Here is a 24,545-nt window from a genome sequence, read left to right as displayed (position 1 = left end):
TGTGTGCTACGAGGAGATGTGTGCTACGGGGAGATGTGTGCTACGAGGAGATGTGTGCTACGGGGAGATGTGTGCTACGGGGAGATGTGTGCTGAGCAATCTATCACAGAACGCTCAGCATACATATCTCCCTCCGCTCAGCACAGCGCGATGTGTGCTGAGCAAGGGGGCAGGGGGGGATGGGAGGGTGCTCACACAGTCTAGAACTGGCAATAGCGACGCACGGGGCTGCACATCGCTATCGCTGTGGGGCATACACACGGAGCGAAGTAAACTTAATTTCTAAGCCATCTGGTCAGTTTGCTTAGAAATTGAGCAAAAATCGCTACGTGTGTACCCCCCTTAACAGTATTTAAGATGTAAAGGTTAAGAAACCATTTTGGATTTTGTGTGTGTGTGTGTGTGTGTGTGTGTGTGTGTGTGTGTGTGTGTGTGTGTGTGTGTGTGTGTGTTGTGGGACTGGTGGAAAAGGAGTTTTCAGAGATACTGAGTGGTAAATTTACTAAAGTTGATTTTAATTGACTTCAAATTGATCTTAATCGATCAACATCGATGTTGTGTTATTGTTTTTTATATCAATTTTTTTAAATGTTAGTAAATGTATGATTTAGTTCCTGAAACACAACATCAATGTTGATCGATTTTAAAATTGACCTTTAGTAAATGTACGCCTGAGATTCGAAAAAATTGTAACTGGTGGTCACAAATGGGATGACAATGCCAGCATAAGTACCCTCTCTTGGTCACAAATGGGATGACAATGCCAGCATAAGTACCCTCTCTTGGTCACAAATGGGATGACAATGCCAGCATAAGTACCCTCTCTTGGTCACAAATGGGATGACAATGCCAGCATAAGTACCCTCTCTTGGCAGCTTCAGGGCAAATAATACATGGGTACAACTCTTATTAGAAAATAAATTGAGTAGATCATTTGTTTTAGAACAAATAATCTAAAGTGTGCCTTTATTATCCTTGAACAAGCTAAAACTACTACAGTATACAAACATTCGAATGTAGTTATTGAAGGACACACTGTACCTTATTCTACACTCACATTTTGCATATTTGTGCAAATCACAAATGTATCCAGTACCTTTACAGTATGTTACCTGTGAACATCTTTCATGCAGCAGTTATAGAAATTGACAATCTAAGGGGAACATTTACTAAGCAGTGATAAGAGCGGAGAAGTGAGCCAGTGGAGAAATATCCCCATCAACCAATCAGCAGCTCTATATCATTTTATAGTATGCAAATTAGAGATGTTACTTCGGGGCTGATTGGGTTCCATGGGCAACTTCTCCACTGGCTCACTTCTCCGCTCTTATCACTGCTTAGTAAATGTACCCCTGAGGGTGGAATTCAATTGTTTGAAAAGTCAGTTTGGTATCTATTAGATAGGAAAAAACAGATACCCAACTGACTTTTCAAACAACTGAATACCCCCCTAAATGTAAAAAAAAATATTTCCATTATTGTTTAATAAAATGAGCATTAATTCCTCTCATTATTCCTGTTTTCATTGTGACTCTCCATATAGGTGGATCTAAGCATTGGGAAACAAATATAAATAGCCAAGGAGACGTTGAGACATCTGCCTATGTCATTCTGGCTTTGCTTTCTGAAGAAACAACTCAGAGAGATATTGAAGAGAGCGCAGATATTGTCCGTTGGGTTATGACCCAACAAAATCCATGGGGAGGATTCATCTCATCTCAGGTTATACATTGTACATATAATATATGGCAAAATCTGTCTTACATTGGTGGAGGCAAACAAATATCAGCCTCTATGTTTAAAACTGAATTCCCTTTCTGTTAATTTGTGGGAAAGGAGACTACATACATAGGCAAATGCAGCGGGGGTTTCTTGTTGCCTGGAAACCCTCCTCCTGACCAGCCGTTGAAATCATGACCACAACGATAGTATATAATTACGATTTTACTAGATCTTCTGCCACAACATGTATAAGGGACAGAAATGAGCTAGGCATGCACAACAATATATAGTATAATTGCTTACTGTGATTGTTGGTCCTGTATACAGGGCCGGTTCAGGGGCTTTTTGCGCCCCGGGCGGCAATAGGGGTGTGGCTTCATACAGGGTGTGTGGTCAGTTACGCCCCCTGTACAGTAGTAGCGCCGCTGAAATGATGTGCGGTGCGCAATGACGTCATCGCGCACCGCACAGCAAAGGTCCTCTCCACGAAGGGAAACTAGACACATAGCGTCTAGTTCCCTTCGTGGAGAGGACCTTTGCTGTGCGGTGCGCGATGACGTCATTGCGCACCGCACAGTAATGGTCCTCTCCACAAAGGGAAACTAGATGCATAGCGTCTAGTTTCCCTTCACAGCGGCAGCGGGACACAGCGGGCAGCGGGGGGCACAGCAGCAGCGGATCTTGCCCTGGTGTGGCGCCCTCCGGATGGCACCGGCGCCCTCCGGAAGGCGGCGCCCCGGGCAAAAGTCCTGCTTGCCCGTGGCAAGATCCGCTACTGCCTGTATACAGTATGTCTGAATTATTATATACACTGCACTATGAGGCAGACTCCAGCTTGTTAAGTGCTAAACAGGGGCTGACCACACTCACTTTTAAATCAAACATTTTGTAACCCACCTCTAGAAATTCTCCATCTACCACTGACATGCGCCACTCTAAAAAAGGGTGTGCAGTATGTAAACTTATACATACAGCGTTATGTTAAAGAAATAGAATAAATAGCTGTGTTGGTCAATATTTTTCAAATAAATGCCTTAATACCCTTAAATTATTCGAATGCATTTTATAAAAACAAAACAATGTAGAAAACAAAGCAACACAGTAAAAAGCAAAATAACTAATGGGTTGACATGTTGGTACATAACATACACTTTTAGCCACTCACGCTATAATTGGCTGCTTTCTTGAGTGTGACATACAGCAGTGGTGTAACTCCCAGACACAATGCAGACACCTGCCTCTGGGCACCAAGCCCTGAAGGTGCACCTGTATGTACAGCAGCACCTGTATGGTTCACAGCGGGATCCAACTGTGACCGCTGCTCTTCAAACGGAGTCCAGCGCACCCACTGCTGCCACAGAGTTAATTGGCTCTGCCAGGAGCCCTGCTTACACCTGCAATAGGGGACAGGATGGCCTCTGCCTGGTACCGCTCAGCCTGCGCTGCTGCAAGTGACAGTGCATCTGCTGCTGCTGGACTGTGAGTTGGGACCCGCCAGTGAATGCTGACTCTGCATGCTGCAGACGGTTTAATCACAGCGTAGCTGGAGCCCTGCCAATTCACAGCGAGCTCCAGTCTCTCTAGACCAACTGAGAGATCTATCATATAATTATGTAAGTCGTGTATGTTCATATATACATACACACACATGCCATGTTTGTTTTCCCTTCTTAATTTGTAAGAGGGGGGGCACCAAACTCCAAAGTACTAAGTGCAGGTGCATTCTCTTCTGAAGCGGTGACATTGCGGGAAACAGATTTTCTATAATTGATTTTAAAATTGGAAAGATGGCTAAATCACTGAAATTCCTGCAATAAATTGGGATTATGTAAAATACTTTAGATTGTAAAATCTAACCAAGGTCAAAATTCAAACTTTAAGTGGATGGTGACAGTGTACTCTGAGTAAAAGCCTATTAAGCCTAAAGCTGGACACACACCTTAAGATTATCTGCCCAATCGTCCAATCTTTGTGATTTGAGTGAAAAGGGAGGCATTTGAAATGCCGGCTGTCCGGATTTCGGCGCTCAGCATACCGGTGCTGGGATCCAGACAGCTGGCATACCGACAACTATTCTCCCTCTTGGGGGGTCCACGACACCCCTGGAGGGAGAGTAAATAGCGTGGCGCGCGTAACACGCCACCGTGCCAAGTGCAGCGAGCCCACAAAGGGGCTCTTTTGCGCTCACCCCGCTGCCGGCATGACGACAGTCTGCATCCCAGCGCCGGTATGCTGGGTGCCGGGATCCCGAGCGCCGGCATAACGTAGTAGACCCGAGTGAAAATCGGGTATTGTATGGTATGGGAGCAAATTAGAGATGAGCGGGTTCGGTTTTACTCGGATTTACTCGGTTTTCAAAACGGCATCTTTTTGGCTCACGGACGTCACATGTTTTGGATAGCCAATAAGAAACATCCAGATAAAACCGAACTGCCGTTAATTCTGGCGTTACATTCGAACCCACTCTTCTCTAGAGCAAATGACCATCAATAATTTGCTCCCAAAAGCCGGAAAATGGGCAGAAATGGCAGGTCAGATAAATTGGTTAAATCAAATGGAATTAACCAATTTGTCTGAACATCCATTTTTGTCTGTTTTCCAGTGTTTGGGAGCAAATGGTCACCTGTCCTTTGCTCTCATATAGGGGGTAATTCTGAGTTGATCGCAGCAGCAAGTTTGTTAGCAATTGGACAAAACCATGTGCACTGCAGGTGGCGCAGATATAACATTTGCAGAAAGAGTTAGATTTGGGTGGGTTATTTTGTTTCTGTGCAGGGTAAATACTGGCTGCTTTATTTTTCCACTGCAATTTAGATTTCAGTTTGAATACACCCCACCCAAATCCAACTCTCTCTGTACATGTTACATCTGTCCCCCTGCAGTGCACATGGTTTTGCCCAATTGCTAACAAACTTGCTGCTGCGATCAACTCAGAATTAGCCCCATAGTACATTATCACAGTATCACAAAGTTTGGACAGATAATTTCATTCTGTGTATCCAGCTTAAAAGGCCTTGAAATCATATTCTTCTTCAGTTTCTTTTTTGCTTGTGCAGTCCCCCATGAAGCAAAGAACTCAAATATTTCCTAACTTAGAGAATGTGGAGAAATCAGTTTTCAGTAATCTACAGTTCTCTGAACACCCACTAAACTGAGATGCCTCAGAATTGCCATTTCTGCTAATTTCCACTACATTATAGCTAACCGTACTTTCTTTGCTAGAAGCACTATTTTTACACAGAGCTGCTTTAATTGTCTGTATTAGTATAGTCCAGAGGTTCTCAAACGTGGTCCTCAAGGCACCCCAACGGTCTAGATTTTTAGGTAAAGCCATGGCTCAGCACAGATGGTTAAATCAAATTGACTGAGGTGCTAATTAAGTCACCTGTGGCCAAGCATGGATACACTTAAAACCTGGACCATTAGTGTGCCTTGAGGACCGCGTTTGAGAACCTCTGGTATAGTCAGCAATCAGCAGTTATTTAAAAAAAAAAAGGGAAAAAATAGGATTTTAAATACCTACTGGTAAATCCTTTTCTCGTAGTCCATAAGGGATACTGGGGTTCACTTAGTACGATGGGGTATAGACGGTGTCCAAAGGAGTCAGTACACTTTACATTTCTTCAACTGGGTGTGCTGGCTCCTCCCTTCTATGCCCCCTCCCACAGGCAGTTATAGGTAAAATAGTGCCTGAAGGAGAAAGGACATACTTGAGAGAAAGAACAAAACAACAATGAGTGGTGAGATTCACACACTAGCACACCACAACATAAACTGACCAGCAATGGCTGGCAACCAAACAGCAACAGCTGAACAGGTAAACATATATAAGAAACAACCTGCAGAAAAGTCAACGCACTGAGGCGGGCGCCCAGTATCCCTTATGGACTACGAGAAAAGGATTTACCGGTAGGTATTCAAATCCTATTTTCTCTAGCATCCATAAGGGATACTGGGGTTCACTTAGTACGATGGGGACATCCCAAAGCTTCCAGAACGGGTGGGAACGTGCAGAGACGTCTGCAGCACCGCCTGCCCAAACTGGGTATCCTCTTTGGCCAGGGTATCAAACTTGTAGAACTTCACAAAGGTGTTCTTCCCCGACCAGGTAGCAGCTCGACATAGTTGCAAGGCCGAGACTCCACGAGCAGCTGCCCAGGAAGACCCTGTGCAACCCTTTTTCTGCGCATCATTTAGCACAAACAGGGAATCCGTCTTTCTGAACCGAGCTGTCCTCTTGACATAGATCTTCAAATCTCACACAGCATCCAAAGCCTCCGGAGGAGCAGAAGAGACAGAACTGGACGGAATCACAATAGGTTGATTTAAATGGAATGCAGAGACAACTTTTGGCAGAAACTGCTGCCGAGTCCTGAGCTCCGCTCTGTCCTCGTAAAAGGCCAAGTAAAGACTTTTACACAATAAGGCCCACAATTCAGAGACACATCTAGCAGAAGCCTGGGCCAATAACATTACCGTCTTCCACGTAAGGTACTTGACTTCTACTTTCATCAGCGGTTCAAACCAGGAGGATTGCAGAAAATCCAAAACCACAAAGCCGTTGGTGGCACAAAGGGAGGCTGTATGTGAAGCATTCCATGCAAGAAGGTCTGAACCTCTGGCAACATTGCCAACTTCTTCTGGAAGAAAATAGAGAGGGCTGAAATCTGGACCTTAAGGGAGCCCAGACGTAAGCCCATATCCACACCAGCCTGCAGGAAACATAAGAAATGTCCCAGGCTGAATTCCGCAGGAGGATATTTGCGCTCCTCGCACCAAGAGACATATCGTTTCCAGATATGATGATAGTGTTTTGACGTCTGACTGTGACCAAGCCCATAGGGTGAAACACGTGTAAGCCAGGGATTCCGGCTGTGCACACCGGGTCCCTATCTCTTCTTTGGCAGCAGCCCTTTCTGCAGCGTTATACAAAGGTAATAATTATTGTTTCCTTCCTTCACTATATCCCCTAGAGGGTAGCGAGGATTTCTTCAATTGGTATTGGTGTACCCTACCTCCATGCAGGGGTATATAGCTAGTATCTCTCAGTACACCATTTTTGCAGCCCAAGAGCATTCACTGCCATTTGGCACATACTCAAGGGTTGTAATTAATGCTTAGGAACAGAGATAATTTCTATTCCATTCTTCCTCTATAGGGGTTAACAACACTGCAGATAAATATTTAAAAATATTAATAAATATTTGAGAATTGTTGCAAAATAATAGTTCAATTATTTATAATATAATTATTTGATAATTATATAAAGGGGCATTAACAGCTGTCATAATAAGTGTGTATACACATATGGTTATAAAAATTGTTTTGTTTTTTTAAAAACGTCACCCTTATTTTGGGGATACCCAAATACTCTGTCTCACATTAGAGTCCTATTGAGCTGTACGCTCCTGTTTATCTGACACTTTCTGTACTCTCATCAGCCCCATCTCTGGGGGCTGACAGCAGATACAGGAGATACTTTTGTTCTCGTGTATCGGTTTAATGGACTCTAATTGACCATTCTCTGCTGACGAGCACATGGTCAAAAGTAGATCTGCACTCCGACTCAAATGTAAATGCTTTTCTGTACTATCACTATCCCTGTGGCAGTATGCCTTCTCTTTCTTTAGAGAAGTAAATACAAAATATCAAAAAAATATGAGTCGCTAATATGTAACAATCTAGCTACTTTACTGACCTTACATCCCTGATTGTGGATTTAAATATTAATGTCTTCTTGCTCTCACTACCTCTGATCACATGTTTTGCAGATTCTGCTAGTATAGAGGGCATGTTATTACGGACATTTGTAGGAGGGGTATGGTATCACGGAAAGCTGTGTACATAAAACAATTACTCATCCATTCTCAGGTATTTTGGGATTCATGTGCTGCCAGTTTAACTTATTGATACACTGGTTTTCTGTTTGATATTTTATTTGTTTGTTTTTTCGTCCTCTTACATCTATTATGGTGCCAAGTGATGAACGTGATGTATAGAGGAGCCTAACATAAGTGCTCACTAATTCAAACAAATTATCATTGGGCTCTTTATGTGTTACTGGGAATTATTTTATAATTTTTCACATTGTTTTGTTTTATTTTTACTATTTTTTCTCATTATGACTTAAAGGTTTTTATGAAAGGATGTAATAAAAGTTAAATTTTAAATGAACCAAAGAGTGCCCCCAAACAAAAGAGTCTTCTTTCCCCCCCCCCCCCCCCCTTCTTCCTCTGGCAACATTGACCACTTCTTCTAGAAGAAAACAGAGAGGGCTGAAATCTGGACCTTAAGGGAGCCCAGACGTAAGCCCATATCCACACCAGCCTGCAGGAAATGTAAGAAACATCCCAGGCTGAATTCCGCAGGAGGATATTTGCGCTCCTCGCACCATGAGACATATCATTTCCAGATATGATGATAGTGTTTTGACGTCACAGGCTTTCTGGCCTAAACCATAGATGCAATAACCCTCTTGGAAAGGCCTTTGTGAGCTAAGATGTTCCGCTCAACCTCCATGCCATCAAACGAAGTCGCCGTAAGTCCGGGTAGATGAACGGTCCTTGTTGAAGAAGATCTCTTCTCATTGGCAGAGGCCAAGGGTCTTCCACGGACATGTCTAGAAGATCCGCGTACCATGCCCTTCGAGGCCAATCTGGGGCAATCAGAATTGCCTGGACTTTTTGATTCCTGATTCGTTTTAGCATCCTCGGGAGCAGGGAATCGGAGGAAACAGGTAGACCAGCTGGTAAGGCCAAGGCGTCGTCAGTGCATCTACTGCCCTCACCTGAGGGTCCCTGGTTCTCGAACAATACCATGGAAGCTTCTTGTTGAGCCGAGATGCCATCATGTCTATCTGTGGACAGCCCCACAGATTGATGATCTGTTGAAACATCTGCTGATGAAGGCCCCACTCCCCCGAGTGGAGATCATGACGACTGTGGAAATCCACCTCACAGTTGTCCACCCCCAGAATGAAGATGGCCGACAATGCTCTTGCATTTCTTTCCGCCCAGAGGAGAATTCTTGACACCTCTCGCATGCAGGCTTTGCTTTTTGTCCCTCCTTGTTGATTGATATAAGCCACAGCCGCAGATGTTGTCTCACTGAACCTGAACAGCTCGATCCCAGAGCAGTGGAGAGGCCTGAAGCAGAGCATTGTAGATCGCCTGAAGTTCCAGAATGTTGATCGGAAGTAGGGCTTTGTGGGCTGACCACCTGCCCTGGAACTGAGCCCCTTGGGTGACAGCTCCCCATCCCCTCAAACTCGTATCTGTCATGAGGAGGATCCAATCCTGAATCCCGAAACTCCGACCTTCCAGTAGGTTTGAGGACTGAAGCCTCCACAGGAGGGAAATCCTGGCCTAAGGTGATAACCGTATAATCCAATGCATCTGTAGATGTGAGCCGGTCCACTTGCTTAGGAGATCCAGTTGAAATGTTCTGGAATGGAACCTTCAGTACTGAATCACCTCGTGTGAGGCTACCATCTTTCCCAAAGAAAAATGACTGCTGTGCTGCAGTGTCCTCTAGGGGGAGTTTTAACACATCCCGGAAAGCAATTATGAGGGGCTCAATACCCTGTGCAGAAGGGGAATCCCCAGTAACAGGATGCAATTCCTCCCCCTCCTCCTGTATCTCATCAGATTCTGAGAGTAAAGCAGGTAACCCACATTTTAGTGGTCCTGATCTAGAGAGAGGGGGGCTGTTTATCATCTACCCTTGCAGCTAGATCTGCAACAGCCTGCTGCAGTTGTCGAGTCTTTTGAGTATTAGCAGTGAGCTGAGATGACATATCTGACATCATAGATTTTAAGGCACCTAGACAGGAAGGCTCCTGACCCTCCCCCGCAGCCCCCTCACTGAGTTGTGAGGATTGGCTGCATTGTGCACATGATATGGAACCAGATGTAGAGGGAGAGAATCTGGTGTGACATACACTGCATAATTGGTGTTTTACTGTGTTTACAGTAAACAACACTTATATACATATACACACAGACAAGTAATATAATAGCAAGCCTGCCCTTACTGTATGTGAGAGGGAGACACAGAGGAAGGAACAGCACACCCAAGCTAAGCAGCCCCAGTGAGACTGCAAGCTGTGTTATTACGGTGTAACATTGGAGTTTCTGTCCTATTCAGGACACAGATTGTGTTCAATAGCGGCTCTCCCCCTTTGCTACACCCCTGTACCACTTTTTCTGCATATCCTGAGTATCTAAAGGAGCTGTGTGTGCCTGCTGCTGCAGCTGTAAGCAGGGGAAGGCGCCTAAATGCAGCTGGTCCCACTCTAAGGAAGCTCCGTCCCCTATAATGGTGCCGGAGCTATGTAGATTTTTTTTATACTTGCAATGTCTCCCACATAGTGTAAAACTAAGTAAAGATACCTGTTTTCACTACCGCTGGCCAATGTACACAGTGGGGCTATAGCGGATCCCTTCATGGAGCGTCCATATGCGATCACGCCGCACCAAGAACTGGGGGACCCCCCTAGCGGGGCCCTCCGATTTGTACTCACCACTCCTCACCTTCAGGCATCTGTTAGGGGTGTGCTGCGACTGAGACAGCTAAGGCACAGAGCCCCGCTGTACAACAACCTCTCAGGACGGTTGTCCTGCAGCGGGGAAGCAGCTCTGATGCCTGAAGAGACCAGTAACTGCCCCCCCCCTAACTACCACGGTGCAGGTATGCTGTTGCCCAAACAGCATACCGAAAATAAAGTTTTAAAATAAACTGAAGAAAACTCTCTGGAGCTCCAGAGTGTGCATCCTTTCCTGAGGGCATTTTTTTCTAAACTGTGACAGGGGGCATAGAGGGGAGGAGCCAGCACACCCAGTTGAAGAAATTTAAAGTGCACCGGCTCGTTTGGACCCTGTCTATACACCATGGTACTAAGTGAACCTCAGTATCCCTTATGGTTGCTAGAGAAAAACCAGTGAGACTTCTGGGAAACAGAAGTTCTGTAAAGATGTGTCCTTTCTTCTCATTGCTTCAGTCGCTCCAAATAGCCAGGTGCCGTGCGATGTAGCCATACCAAGCATCTTTTTCTTTCAAAATGTGCATCTTATTTGCATGAATAAAACACATAGAAGTGACAGAACTAAACACAGAAACATAGAATTTGACAGCAGATAAGGACCACTTGGACCTTCTAGTCTGCCCCTTTCTTATTTACCATATTTTTATCTTGAACCTTATTTGATCCTCATTTCTTTGTAAGGATATCCTTATGTCTATCCCATCAGTGTCGGACTGAGGCATGAAGGGCCCTCCGGGGTAATGCTGTTTTAGGGGCCCATGCTTATGGGTGTGGACAGGCTACAGTGGGGGCATGGCAAACCATTACAGAGTACATGTTTTGTGCCCCTTGGTAAATATATAATAAACCATATTCTTGTGAAGTATAATGTAACATATGTATAAGGCATAATTGTAGTGCACTAGTCTGGAACCTGATCCCTAAAGGATAAAGAGGGCCCACAGGCAGTGGGGCCCACCGGTGGTTTCCCCTGTTCCCCTGTGGGCCAGTCCGACCCTGTATCCCATGCATGTTTAAATTGCTCTAGTGTCTTAGCCTCCACCACCTATGATGGGAGGCTATTCCACTTGTTCACTACACTCTGTGTAAAGTAATTTTTCCTCAAATTTCCCCTGAACTTCTCCTTCTCCAGTCTCAGTGCATGTCCTTGTGTCCTATTGCTTCTCTTCATTTGAAGTATGTTTTCCTCCTGGACTTTGTTAAAACCCTTGATATATTTGAAAGCTTCTATCATGTCCCCCCTTTCCCTTCTTTGGAACAAACTATACATATTGAGATTTCTTAGACTTTTTGGGTAGTTTTGTGATGTAGGCCATGCACCATTTTAGTGGCTCTTCTTTATACGGTCTCGAATGTATTAATATCCTTTAGAAGATATGTCCTCCAGAATTGAACACAGTCTTCTAGATGAGGCCGTACCAATGACCTATACAGTGGCATTATTACTTCTTCCTTTCTGCTGCTGATTCCTCTCCCAATGCAGCCAAGCATCTGACTAGCCCTCCTCATTGCTTTGTTACATTGCATACCTGCCTTTAAGTCACCTGAGATATTGACTCCTAGATCCCTTTCCTCCTCAGTAGTTTCCAGTATAGTGCCATTAATACTATATTTAGCCTAACTACATTGCTAGCTTACATGATGAATCTTATGTGAAAGATTTGTATATCTTTGTGTGAGTCTGAATCTGTGTAACTAGGGCTCCGATGTGAGAGGCCACGTTTCTTTCTCATGCCACGTTCTGTAGTGCTTCATCTGCAACTTTTTACGTGTGCTTTACCAATTCCTGAGCCATTAAAGTTGCAGTCTAGCCACTCTAGGTACACAGGGTATCTGATGATAGATCAATAATGTATTGGTTGACAGTCAATCTGATGACACCATATGATCAACATGGATTAGGTCGACAGGTCCATAGGTTGACTGGTGAAAGATCGACGGGTACAAAAGGTCGAAAGGGTCAAAAGGTTGACACACAAATGGGCTACAAATTATTTGTTTTTCACATGTATCCCAATGTATGCTTGATTTACTATCCATGAGGACATCTATTGGGAATAGTAACCTGTGCCGATATATTTCATGTTATGTCACATAACATACCAAAATATGTGTCAACCTTTCATCTGTCGGCCTACTGACTTTCAACATGAACATTGTTGATTTATTATACCACAATCAGTACACAGTGAGTGAGTGGATTTTCACTGCATCTGCAATAGGACTCAGGGGATCATTCAGACCCAAATGCAGCTGCGCGTCTGTACGCAGCGCCTGCATTCTAATGGTCTGTGCACGTACAATGGCCGCTGTGCGCGACCTTACAAATCGCATCCTAGAGTGTGATTGACAGGAGGTGGGCGTTCGTGGGGCAGCGATGCGGCGTTGGGGGGGCATGGCGGGCAGAACGGGGGCTTTCTTGGAGCATTTTTAGGGCGGCTGCTCCGATTAGAAAAATGGCGGCGGCCCACCTTACAGCGCAGCCAGGGGTCAACCTTAGTTCAATGCATCCACAATTTAATTGCGGAAGCATTGGGAGGCAGCCTGTCACACATGCTGACAGCCTTGCCCATACACAGATGCATCCATCTCTGAATAAGGTCCTAAGGGCGATATCCTATTAGCTGTGGTGAATTACCACAGGTAATTGATTCCCCTGGGGCTATCCAATTAGCACCGTAAGCCGCCACTTATCAGTGATTATGCTTCATGTGCCTCAGGCACACAAAGCAGAATCCCCATTAAGCAGCCCCAGGAGACCTGTTTTTCGACTGATAACACATGGGTCCGTGAACGTATTCCGAATCCCATGTGTTATCGGCCAATAATGGGTCATTTACTGTGCGGTAAGTTTTGCTGGTCTTGTGGTTCTCTTCTCTTTCTGTCTTATCTTTCTGGCCTTCTATTTTGTGCTATTTGCAACTCAAAACCAGTAATGAGCTCCAGCTGTTATTTGATACCAGATTAATTCCAGCAGTCAAGGTCCTCAAAAAATACATCATCTGCATATCTGGTCCATTCTGTCCTGACTCAACTCCAGCTGTCAGTTTCTGCCCATTGTTGAATTGTTCCCTTGGCAATTAACCCTGATCCTCTTTGTGTCTAAAGCTAAGTCTTCTGTGCAGACACTGTCCTTCTATGGATTTTGTTGTAAGGGGGGTACTCACGGGAGAGATGTGTGCTGAGCGATCTTAACACAGACCGCTCAGCACACATCTCTCTCCCCGCTCAGCACAGCGCGATGTGCTGAGCGAGGGGGAAAGCCGACGGGGAGCCGCTCACTTCACACAACGGTGAAGTGAGCGACCCGCTAGATTGAGCCTGCATGCAGCTCAATCTAGCATCGGCGATAGCGATGTGCGGGGCCGCGCATCGCTATCGCTGGGGGGCATACACACGCCAGATCCGTGCTTAAAATCTAAGCAATCTAGCAAGATTGCTTAGATTTTAAGCACGGATCTCTCCGTGTGTACCCCCCTTTAGTCTTTCCTATTTAATCAAACACTGCTTGTGATATGCGTTTGCTTAAGCTACAACCAACCTAATTACAATATGAATTATTAATGAACACTAAAAAATTATATGAATACCATAGTAGAAAAGTAAATCTCATTAAGGGGTTTGAAAAATAAAATGCTTAATATTTATTTATGCTCTGGACAATGCATTTCTGGTAATGAATAATAAACACATTTTATATTCACAAAAGCATAGTTAATTTCAAATAGACATATGTTTTATCTTTGAAACACTGGTAAATTTTGTTTTGTAGGACTCTACAGTAGGTATTCAAGCTCTGGCTAAATATGCCAAGGCCACTCACCACAAGAAGGGAGCCGCAACGGTGACAGTTGAGTCAAAGTCCGGGTTCCACAAAGAAATTCATGTGGACAAAGATAATAGTGGTCTTGTGCAGACAGTAGACCTGACAGAATTCCCTGGTGAATATACAGTAACTGCCACTGGAAAAGGCTGTGTCTATTTACAAGTAAGTAAAACATTGTCTTTTCTGAGCAACCAAAACTGTATTGGTCATATCTATGTATAAATCTATGTATAAAGGCACACATCAGAGGCTGACAAGGGTGCAACAAAGAAAAAGATTCATAACTATTTTTGAAAAAGAAAAAATGCAAATAGTCTTTCTTTAAAATGAGGTCCTCTTAATCAAGTTCTTATTGTTAGTAAAAATCAGGGGAACACTGGTGCTCTTTTAGCTTTCTCAGCGTATATCTGCCAGAGGGATCACTGCAGGCAGCATCCTTACAGTGTTTCATGACATTAATCCAGCATAAAAGCAAAATAAACATTGGGTTCCTGTGGAAGATACACATTAAGCCAGAGGTTCCCAAACTGTGTGAGTGGCTCCCTGGGGTGCCTCGGGACACTTGCAGGGGTGCCCTGGGTTGGTGGTCCAGGACCAATTCAAATTATTCATGGTCAATTTAATAGGCAAAACCAGTGCTGGTGGCTGCCAGTCATAAAATATGTGGCCAAACAGAAGCAAATCTTCCCTCACCACACAACTGACTCTAAGGATGACATATAAACGCAATCTACCGTATATACTCGAGTATAAGCCGACTTTTTCAGCATGTTTTTTTGTGCTGAAAAAGCCCCCTCGGCTTATACTCGAGTCAGTGGAAGGAGGGACACGGAGAGCACAGCGCGCGGCTCTCCTGTGTCCCTCCTGCGTCTCCGTCTCCGGCGGCGTGTGTGTGTGTGTTAAATGAACTGCCCGTTCGTGAGCTCTGATTGGCTCACGAACCGGCACTTAATTTAACACACACACGCCGCCGGAGACGGAGACGCAGGAGGGACACAGGAGAGCCGCACGCTGTGCCCTCTGTGTCCCTCCTTCAGAAGACAACGCGGGAGCGATGGAGGGTAAGTACCCTTCCTGGCACTGTGGGGCATATCTGGCAGCATGAGGGCACATCTGGCACTGTGGGGCATATCTGGCATATCTGCAGCATGAGGGCACATCTGGCACTGTGGGGCATATCTGGCAGCATGAGGGCACATCTGGCACTGTGGGGCATATCTGGCAGCATAAGGGCACATCTGGCACGGTGGGGCATATCTGGCAGCATGAGGGCATATCTGGCATATCTGGCACTGTGGGGCATATCTGGCAGCATGAGGGCATATCTGGCACTGTGGGGCATATCTGGCAGCATGAGGGCACATCTGGCATATCTGGCACATCTGGCACTGTGGGGTATATCTGGCACTGTGGGGCATATCTGGCAGCATGAGGGCATATCTGGCACTGTGGGGCATATCTGGCAGCATGAGGGCATATCTGGCACTGTGGGGCATATCTGGCAGCATGAGGGCATATCTGGCACTGTGGGGCATATCTGGCAGCATGAGGGCATATCTGGCACTGTGGGGCATATCTGGCAGCATGAGGGCATATCTGGCACTGTGGGGCATATCTGGCAGTATGAGGGCATATCTGGCACTGAGGGCTGTGTACGGCTAGAGCTGCATTTCCCACCCTAGGCTTATACTCGAGTCAATGAGTTTTTCCAGGTTTTTGTGGCAAAATTAGGTGCCTCGGCTTATATTCGGGTCGACTTATACTCGAGTATATACGGTACTTAATGTAATATTTCTTTCTAAATTTCTCAATAAGAAATTTTTGGCCATGGGGTGCCGTGAAAAAAAATCTGATATTCTAGGGCGCCATGATTCAAAAAAGTTTGGAAACCACTGCATTAAGCACTAGTATGCCACTAACCACAGGGTGACTTTATTCACAGTATTATGGAGTACCACAAACTCAGAATGATCCCTGTATTTATTATTTACATCACTTCTATGATTTTGAAATGTAAAAGAATCTATAATCAATTCAGGGTCTTAACCAGTACTTTGTGGGCCCCATAGCAACATATTGAAAGAGCCCCTATCTTAACGCTTATTGAGAAACACCTCTCCGCAACAGTTATTTATGTTATGCCCCATAGTAGTGCCCTAGTTAATATTCAGAACCATAGTAGTGCCCTAGTTAATATTCAGAACCATAGTAGTGCCCTAGTTAATATTGTGCCCTATAGTAGTGCCCTAGTTTATTTTAAGAACCATCATGGGGAGTCATTCCGACCCGATCGCTCACTGCAGTTTATCGCAGCGCAGCTATCGGGTCAGAACTGCGCATGTGCCGGCGCCGAATGCCGTTGTTTCCCTGCGATCGCCTCTGCCTGATTGACAGGCAGAGGCAGTCGGTAGGCGGGAGGGGGCGGCACGGCGGCGTTTGGCCGCCATTATGGGGGCGCGGTCCGGCCAATGCAGGCGTGGCCGGACCGTGCGGGGGGCGGGCGCAGCAGCTGCGTGAAGTCACACGCAGCCGCTGCGGGCCGGGGAGTGACAAGTATCTCCCGGCCAGCACACTAAAGCCTCTGTGCAATGCTTTTGCACTTCTGCAGGGAAGGGGGGCGGCACTGACATGCGGGGCGGGATAGACTTGTCTATTGTCATGATCGTAGCCCTGCTAAAATTTTGCAGGGCTGCGATCAACTCGGTATTACCCCCATAGTTCCTTAGTTCACATGATTTCACATTGTAGGGCTGCCAGGACACATTATGCAACACAGTATCCTCAATTCACATAATGACATAGAGTGTCCCCAGTTCATATTATGCCACACTATTGTGTCTCCATTGCATATTGTGCCACATTACAGTTGCCCAGTTCTTATTATGTACCATTATTGTGCCCTCCACATTGCAATAAGCAGATCAGATTATGACACATTACATTGGCCTGCAGTTCATATAGTGCAACAATACACTGCCCACTTACCATACACTACACACTTCTCTCACTGAAACTATAATGTCACACAATTCAGGCTAGGCAATGGATCAGATCCAATTGCTTAGCAGGCAAATCTGAGAAACTAGTATGAAACTTTATAGCCTGGGTCCAGGCCCCTCTAATCCTCTGGGCCCCATAGCAATGTCACCCCTTGCACCCACCATAGTTACACTCATGCCTACTCACCTATTGCTTCACATTAAGAAACAACAGAATGCACAATCCAAAAACAATACAGTAGAGCCAATAACTAAGATGAGCGATTCTGACTGTTCTGTTGAGGCAAATGTTCATTCAAATTTAAGTAGATACTCATGAAAATTGTTCCTACAGTTTACTGCAGACAATGTATTATAAGTCATTTAATTCAGATACTAGATTGCTAGAATCCATTTGGTCGTTATTGGAGCTAGGGAGGTTTCTTGGCAACTTTAAACCTCCTCAGACGTACTGTCCCAAGCCCCGGCAGCAGCGGCACCACTGACACTGCACACCAGCAGGATAAGGACTGAAGAATTCAGATTCAGCTGGAGTTATGTCTGTGTTCTGCATCCACTTTTCAGTAATTTTACCTAAACACTACTCACGTGGTATTAATCATATTATTGTTCTTTCTTGTAAAAGAAATTGTTTATTATTTTTCATTGATTTCTATGAGTATCCGTCTATATATACTAGTGCCCGACTCGCATACATATTTACACAGTGCTCGTATTAACCTTTAAAAATATCTGAAAAACAATTTGCTTCATTTTAAAAAGATACAAAATTTGTTGAAAAATAAAAAATCAATGAGTACGTTTTTAAAGTGAACTAATAATTATGATTTGGCCATTAGTGGTTGTGAATTGACTTAATAGCCAGATGGTTGCTGATTCCATATTTATCTGCCTGCAGTCACATCTGCATTATAACAGTCTTCCTGACCATTCAGACGACCACTTTGCCGTCAATGTAAGCACCCAGCCAGCCATCTGCACCCATGAAGGACAAACAAAGTTTGAGGTCCATGTGGATGTCAGGTAAGAATATTATATAGCCGGAACCCGTTGTCACATCTACTTTCCCTTCAATATACTCTTTTAGACAATCCGTAGAAATGCAAATGCCTTTGCCTGATGACATGCAGAGGCATTCGGGGGGAGGGGGGGGGGGGGGGGGCAGCCGGCATTGCCAAAAACAGGGGCGATCCCAAGGACTGCACTGCGAGACCTAGTAGAAAACCTACCCTTTACATCTAATAAGCAAATGCATCTCTGATAGTCTGTTCATAAAACAGCAAGTGTATTGCCCAAACCAATAGATACCCAGTGTTATCCTTAGTATGGGAAAAATCTCGGAGATACAGTAAGCATGAAAGGAAGCTACCAGGGTGGAGGAGGAAATGCCAGGGCAGGAATGAATATGGACATAGATGTGGTGAGAGATGAAGGTAGGAGATGAGTGGTTTAGGCACTGGCGTATCTATAATGGGTGCAGTGTGTGCGGTGCACACGGGCCCCTGGGTCCAGAGGGGGCCCACACCAAACACACTGCACTCATTTCTTCTATACTTACCCTTCCGGCGTTCATCGGCGACTGTGTATGGGCCCCCTCCTCTCCCGTAGCCATCACCTCCGCTGCTAGCGCATGAGCAGGACTCCGGAAAAATGGTGCGGCGGCCATTTTTCTGAGTCCTGCGCATGCGCTGTAGACTCTGGCACTGTGCCAGAGTCTCAGCGCTGAGAGCGCTAGCAGCGGCGGTGACGGCTACAGGAGAGGAGCGGGCCCACACACGGAGTCTGCACACGGGTCCCCTCCTCTCTAGAAATGCTGCTGGTTTAAGGGTTTGTATATGAGGGTGAATTTTTACTTGATTGTGAGCCAGTGAAGCAAGTTGCAGAGTGGGAGGCAGACGCCATACAGCAGGTTAGCAAAATGGGATAAGCAGCATTGTTAAGACTATATTTAAGTGGGAATAGGTGAGACAGAGGAAAACCAGAGAGGAGGAAGTTACAATAGTCCAAGCAGGAAATGTAGTCTAATCTTTCTTAATGTCCACTATTGTTGATTGACCATGTTTGGTACACTTTGCTCATGAACCTAGAGCACGCTCATTTGAATCTTCCATTCTGTTGTAGATACACAGGAAAGCGACCTGAGACTAACATGGCAGTGGTCGTGGTGGAATTTCTGTCAGGATTTGTTCCTGATAAAAAGAGTATTAAACAGGTAGGAAACATAAATCAATTAATTATTTGTATAGCTCTTAAATTGTTGTAGGCCTTTGGAGGTAGAAGTCTGTTGTTGCATTTCGCTGACACAATTGGCGAGTGAAAGCAAAAGGGCTCTCATGCCTAAGGGGTATATTTATTATCATGTTTTAGACCCAATAATTATAATTTGTTATTGCTGCTTATTACAATAATAAGAAATTAAGGTTTGCCAGGGAGTATTAAAAAACACAGACAGACACAAGAAGTTCTTACCTACAATGCATAAATGTAAAATGATATCTAATGTGATCACTTTATTTCTTGGTTTGGGGTCCACCAGTGCTACTGTGCATGTGTGGTCATCAGACCATACATGTGTGTGCGGCCAAGGAGTGGTCCTACAGATCCCTGTCCTGGTAAAAAAATAAATATATCTGTAGCCCATAAGCTACAATAACTAACGCCATACAAATGCCTGCAGATGGCATTAGGTACTGGGGCCAAGCTCTGGAATGCTTTGCATTGAGGAAGTAAACTGGGGAAGTTGTCATTTTAGCAGCCCCCATAGAAAACTATGAGGGCTTCATCTGCGATGAAGAAAGGGGTATCGCAGCAATTATCTCCATTATCATCTGTGGTCTCCTGTACATAAATCTGGGTGGTATAATAATATTTGCAGCTACCTCCCACAAATATTCTTTGATAAATAGGCCCCTAAATGTGTACAGTAAATATGCTGAACATATTTCAATATGTGAATTGCACCAGGTGACACCATTCAAAGGTGTGACACCATGTGCGGAGAGAGTCTCTGGGGCACGCCCAACATCTCTGAAAGTTCTAAGCTCCCACCCAGTGTAACGATGATGGAGGGGTGTTGGGAGGCCACTCCCCTTTTTCAGTGGGACCATGTACCCTTTTTTGGGGCGAATGCCAAAAGGTCCCAATTTGCACTGGTTGACCAGTTACAGTGTTGCCACTGCTCCCACTGTCATAATGTCAACCAGACCTAGCCTGTTCAGCACAGGGTTGATTTCTTCAGGAGAATCAGGCCTGCAAAATAAATTCAGACCAGCTCACCTTCTGTACAATGTTTTTTTGCTGCGCTTCAGCAAAAAAGGAGGCACTCCATTTAGTAGGATCAGGGCCGTCTTAACAGCAGTGTGGGCCCCTGGGCACAGCAATGTACTGGGGCCCCTACCCATCCTCCAGGGGGGGGGGGGAGGCTATCAGCGGCAGCTTTGATGTCCTGCGGGGGTAGGGGGGTTCTATTTTCCGCTCAGCATGTAGAACCTGGAGCAGTAATCTGCTAATTACTCCTTTACTGCACAGATGGGGCAGGATGGAGAACACTAAACTGTAGAAGGTGGCATTGGGCTGAATGAAGGGGCCCGGTACATAACCTCCAGGGTGGCAGGGAGTGTTTAATACACAGGGGAGGTGTGGATAGCGGAGTGGGCTTAATATTCATCATTTTCTGGTGAGAGAGCAGCTTGCATGACTGTAGATATCTCAAGTTCCTGGAAAATGATTTCTTAGATTTGAATGGGATAAAAATGAGAAAGTCTCACCTGTCAGGAGGTTCTGGGGACTTGGGGATCAGAGTTCAGGAGCCAGAGCAATCCACCAATGAAAATATAAAACTGCATCCCAGGCGTGTGGAGCTGGAGCAGGGACCAGCTGCTTGAAGGCTGATATCTCTGGTTCTGGACATAGTAGAGACAAGCTGCCAGTGTCCACCAAAAGTGGAGAGTCCCAGCTTTTGAAATGTACCCTCAGAAAAACCCTACATCATACAGAGCCCGAGATATCTGGCTGGCAAGAGCAATTAACAGGCTTGGATGGGGACCACTGCTTTGAAGTCGGATATCTCTGGTTCCCTATGGCCGATTTTCAAAAATTTGGTACCTCTGGAAAGAGGGGACCCTCAGCTATCAGCCTAGGGCCCTTATACTCCTGGGGCCCTTGGGCAAGAGCCCATTGAGCCCATACGAAAAGACGGCCCTGAGTAGGATGACCTTTTGCTTTTCTGTTTATTTTATAGATTTGAATCTGTAATCCAGATGAGTGCCCTACATCATCCTAAATTTTAATCAACATTGATTTATTCTGCTATATCGAGTCTATTACATGTTTTTCAACTGTATAATTCATTGATACCAGTGTAAAGGTTTACCCCAACCACTCCTTCTACATGTGGATAAATGTTTGCTCTCCGTACAGAGCTACCATACATTTCAAGGATGATCTCTTTCACTTGTAACCTAGTGTTGTCATAAGATTGATTAAAAAGTAGCAAGTCTATACCTTATTAAATTATTAACATCAGTAAACAGAAATGTAATCCCAAAATATTAGAATTTCTAGAAGAGTTATGATCCAATTTTAATTGGACAAGCTGGTTAATATGAAGCCACAGATAGAAAATTGGTGGCCTAATCAAGATGAAAACAGTTTGAATATCCACATTGTTTTACTTTCATCAGGAGAGACTCATTGCTCTAACACTTTTAATTCCTGCAGTTGGAGAAGAATCCTACAGTGAAAAAAACAGAGATCTCTGAAGATCATGTCACCATTTATTTGGACAAGGTAAGGAATGGATCAGCCTATTTAAAAACATGCCTGTATTTACACAGCAAACATTAAATGAAACAATTTGTTTCCATGGAAACAAATCAACTACAAATCCATAATAGTTTATAAAATATACGAGTAGCCTGTTGCCTCTTAAACATCTTCTGGTTAAATCACTTTCTTAGGTTTGTAGGTAATGAGGTTTTTGTAGTTTTGGTGGAAAGAAAACGCCCATTTGTTGTAAAAATATAGACATTTCCAACATAACCTAATAATGTTTGGATGCATTCAGAGCAAATAAGCCTAATACATGAAACATACTACATTTGGTTATGGTAGGGTAGATAACTAACAATAATAATGTAAGAAGTCTACCAAAGGATCTAATCCATACAGGTGCATACATTTGCCAACCATTCTGCCAGCCAACCAGTTTCATACAAATGTTGTGTGGAATTGACAGCAAGTAGGAAAGTACTGTAGGATACAGTATTTGGCCAATAAATAGTGATGGTATTGATGACTGAGGTGTGGAGTTCCACATCCCCTTTCAGCATCCAAAAACAGGCTGTCCCGCACAGGAAACCAGTCTTCACATGGTTCCATATTCTCTATACAATCTCTCTATCTCTCTCTACAGAGATCCGAATGGTTCAATTTGTGGTAATGTTCCATGGCTCCCATAAGGACACTCTGAGCTAGTGGCTCCCTTGTGCCCCAGCAAAGATTTCAAACACAGGAATCTCTGGTACATACAAGGGCTCGGGTCCACACGTCATGGTCATGCAGTTCTACCTGGGCATTTTTGCACTCCACTGTTCAGTTACACCCTCGCAATGACCTTTACCTTGCTGTGTCTTCACATGCCACATCAACATGAGGCACACACCTAACTTACCTTCTTTGCCCATTGCTGATGTCTGCCTACTCATCACCAGGGATTATGGTTATTTTGTGGGAAGCTGGTGTTGCAAAATCAAAATAGGCAACTGCCCAATGTTCTGTTGCACGTCTAGCTTTGCTCACCACGTCAAATAACGTGAAACAATCATGTATGTACTATAGTTAAGTTATATTTATCATATATATAGATAGATATATAGATATAATTATATATATATATATATATATATATATATATATATATATATATATATATATATATATATAATCTCTCAAAGCAGAAAAAATAGGATATAGGAGCATGGTGTGGCATCTGCATGCACCTAATTTTGCAGATTACTTCTATATTCCATATCACTATATTTCTCTAACGTCCTAGTGGATGCTGGGGACTCCGAAAGGACCATGGGGAATAGCGGCTCCGCAGGAGACTGGGCACAAAGTAAAAGCTTTAGGACTAGCTGGTGTGCACTGGCTCCTCCCCCTATGACCCTCCTCCAAGCCTCAGTTAAGATTTTGTGCCCGAACGAGAAGGGTGCAATCTAGGTGGCTCTCCTGAGCTGCTTAGAGTAAAAGTTTAAATAGGTTTTTTATTTTCAGTGAGACCTGCTGGCAACAGGCTCACTGCATCGAGGGACTAAGGGGAGAGAAACGAACTCACCTGCGTGCAGAGTGGATTGGGTTTCTTAGGCTACTGGACATTAGCTCCAGAGGGACGATCACAGGCCCAGCCATGGATGGGTCCCGGAGCCGCGCCGCCGGCCCCCTTACAGATGCTGAAGCAAGAAGAGGTCCATAAATCGGCGGCAGAAGACTTTCCTGTCTTCATAAGGTAGCGCACAGCACTGCAGCTGTGCGCCATTGCTCTCAGCACACTTCACACTCCGGTCACTGAGGGTGCAGGACGCTGGGGGGGGGGCGTCCTGGGAAGCAATGAATTTACCTTATTTGGCAAAAAATACATCACATATAGCTCCTGGGCTATATGGATGTATTTAACCCCTGCCAGTTTTCCAGAAAAAAGCGGGAGAAGAGCCCGCCGTGAAGGGGGTGGGGCCTATCTCCTCAGCACACAGCGCCATTTTTCCCACACAGCTCCGCTGGTAGGAAGGCTCCCAGAATCTCCCCTGCATCCTGCAACTACAGAAACAGGGTAAAAAAGAGAGGGGGGCACTTATTTGGCAAAATAACAGATATAAGCAGCTATAAGGGATAGACACTTATTGTAAGGTTGTCCCTATACATATATAGCGCTCTGGTGTGTGCTGGCAAACTCTCCCTCTGTCTCCCCAAGGGGCTAAGTGGGTCCTGTCCTCTATCAGAGCATTCCCTGTGTGTGTGCTGTGTGTCGGTACGTTTGTGTCGACATGTATGAGGAGAAAAATGATGTGGAGACGGAGCAGTGTCTGTAACAGTGATGTCACCCCCTAGGGGGTCGACACCTGAGTGGATGTACTGTTGAAAATTACGTGACAGTGTCAGCTCTATATAAAACAGTGGTTGACATGAGACAGCCGGCTACTCAGCTTGTGCCTGTCCAGACGTCTCATAGGCCGTCAGGCAGATGGCAGATACAGACGCCGACACGGATACTGACTCCTGTGTCGACGGTGAAGAGACAACCGTGATTTCCAGTAGGGCCACACGTTACATGATTGAGACAATGGAAAATGTTTTATACATTTCTGATAATACGAGTACCACCAAAAAAGGGGTATTATGTTCGGTGAGGGAAAAACTACCTGTAGTTTTCCTGAATCTGAGAAATAAAATGAGGTGT

General features: G+C 44.8%; 1 protein-coding gene across 1 annotated transcript in view; it reads left to right on the top strand.

The window, feature by feature from the left end:
- LOC135056658 (alpha-2-macroglobulin-like) overlaps positions 1-24,545 on the top strand; it is a 256,362-nt gene that overhangs the window by 211,626 nt on the left and 20,191 nt on the right. The window contains exons 29-33 of the mRNA XM_063962104.1: positions 1,544-1,722; positions 14,037-14,252; positions 17,988-18,112; positions 19,211-19,301; positions 21,809-21,877. Coding sequence (XP_063818174.1) covers positions 1,544-1,722; positions 14,037-14,252; positions 17,988-18,112; positions 19,211-19,301; positions 21,809-21,877 — 680 coding nt within the window. The remainder of the gene's footprint in view (positions 1-1,543; positions 1,723-14,036; positions 14,253-17,987; positions 18,113-19,210; positions 19,302-21,808; positions 21,878-24,545) is intronic.

The sequence above is a fragment of the Pseudophryne corroboree genome, chromosome 3 (genome assembly GCF_028390025.1).
Source record: "Pseudophryne corroboree isolate aPseCor3 chromosome 3, aPseCor3.hap2, whole genome shotgun sequence".
In the NCBI taxonomy this organism is placed as follows: domain Eukaryota; kingdom Metazoa; phylum Chordata; class Amphibia; order Anura; family Myobatrachidae; genus Pseudophryne; species Pseudophryne corroboree.
This window is presented reverse-complemented; position numbering and strand designations above follow the sequence as displayed.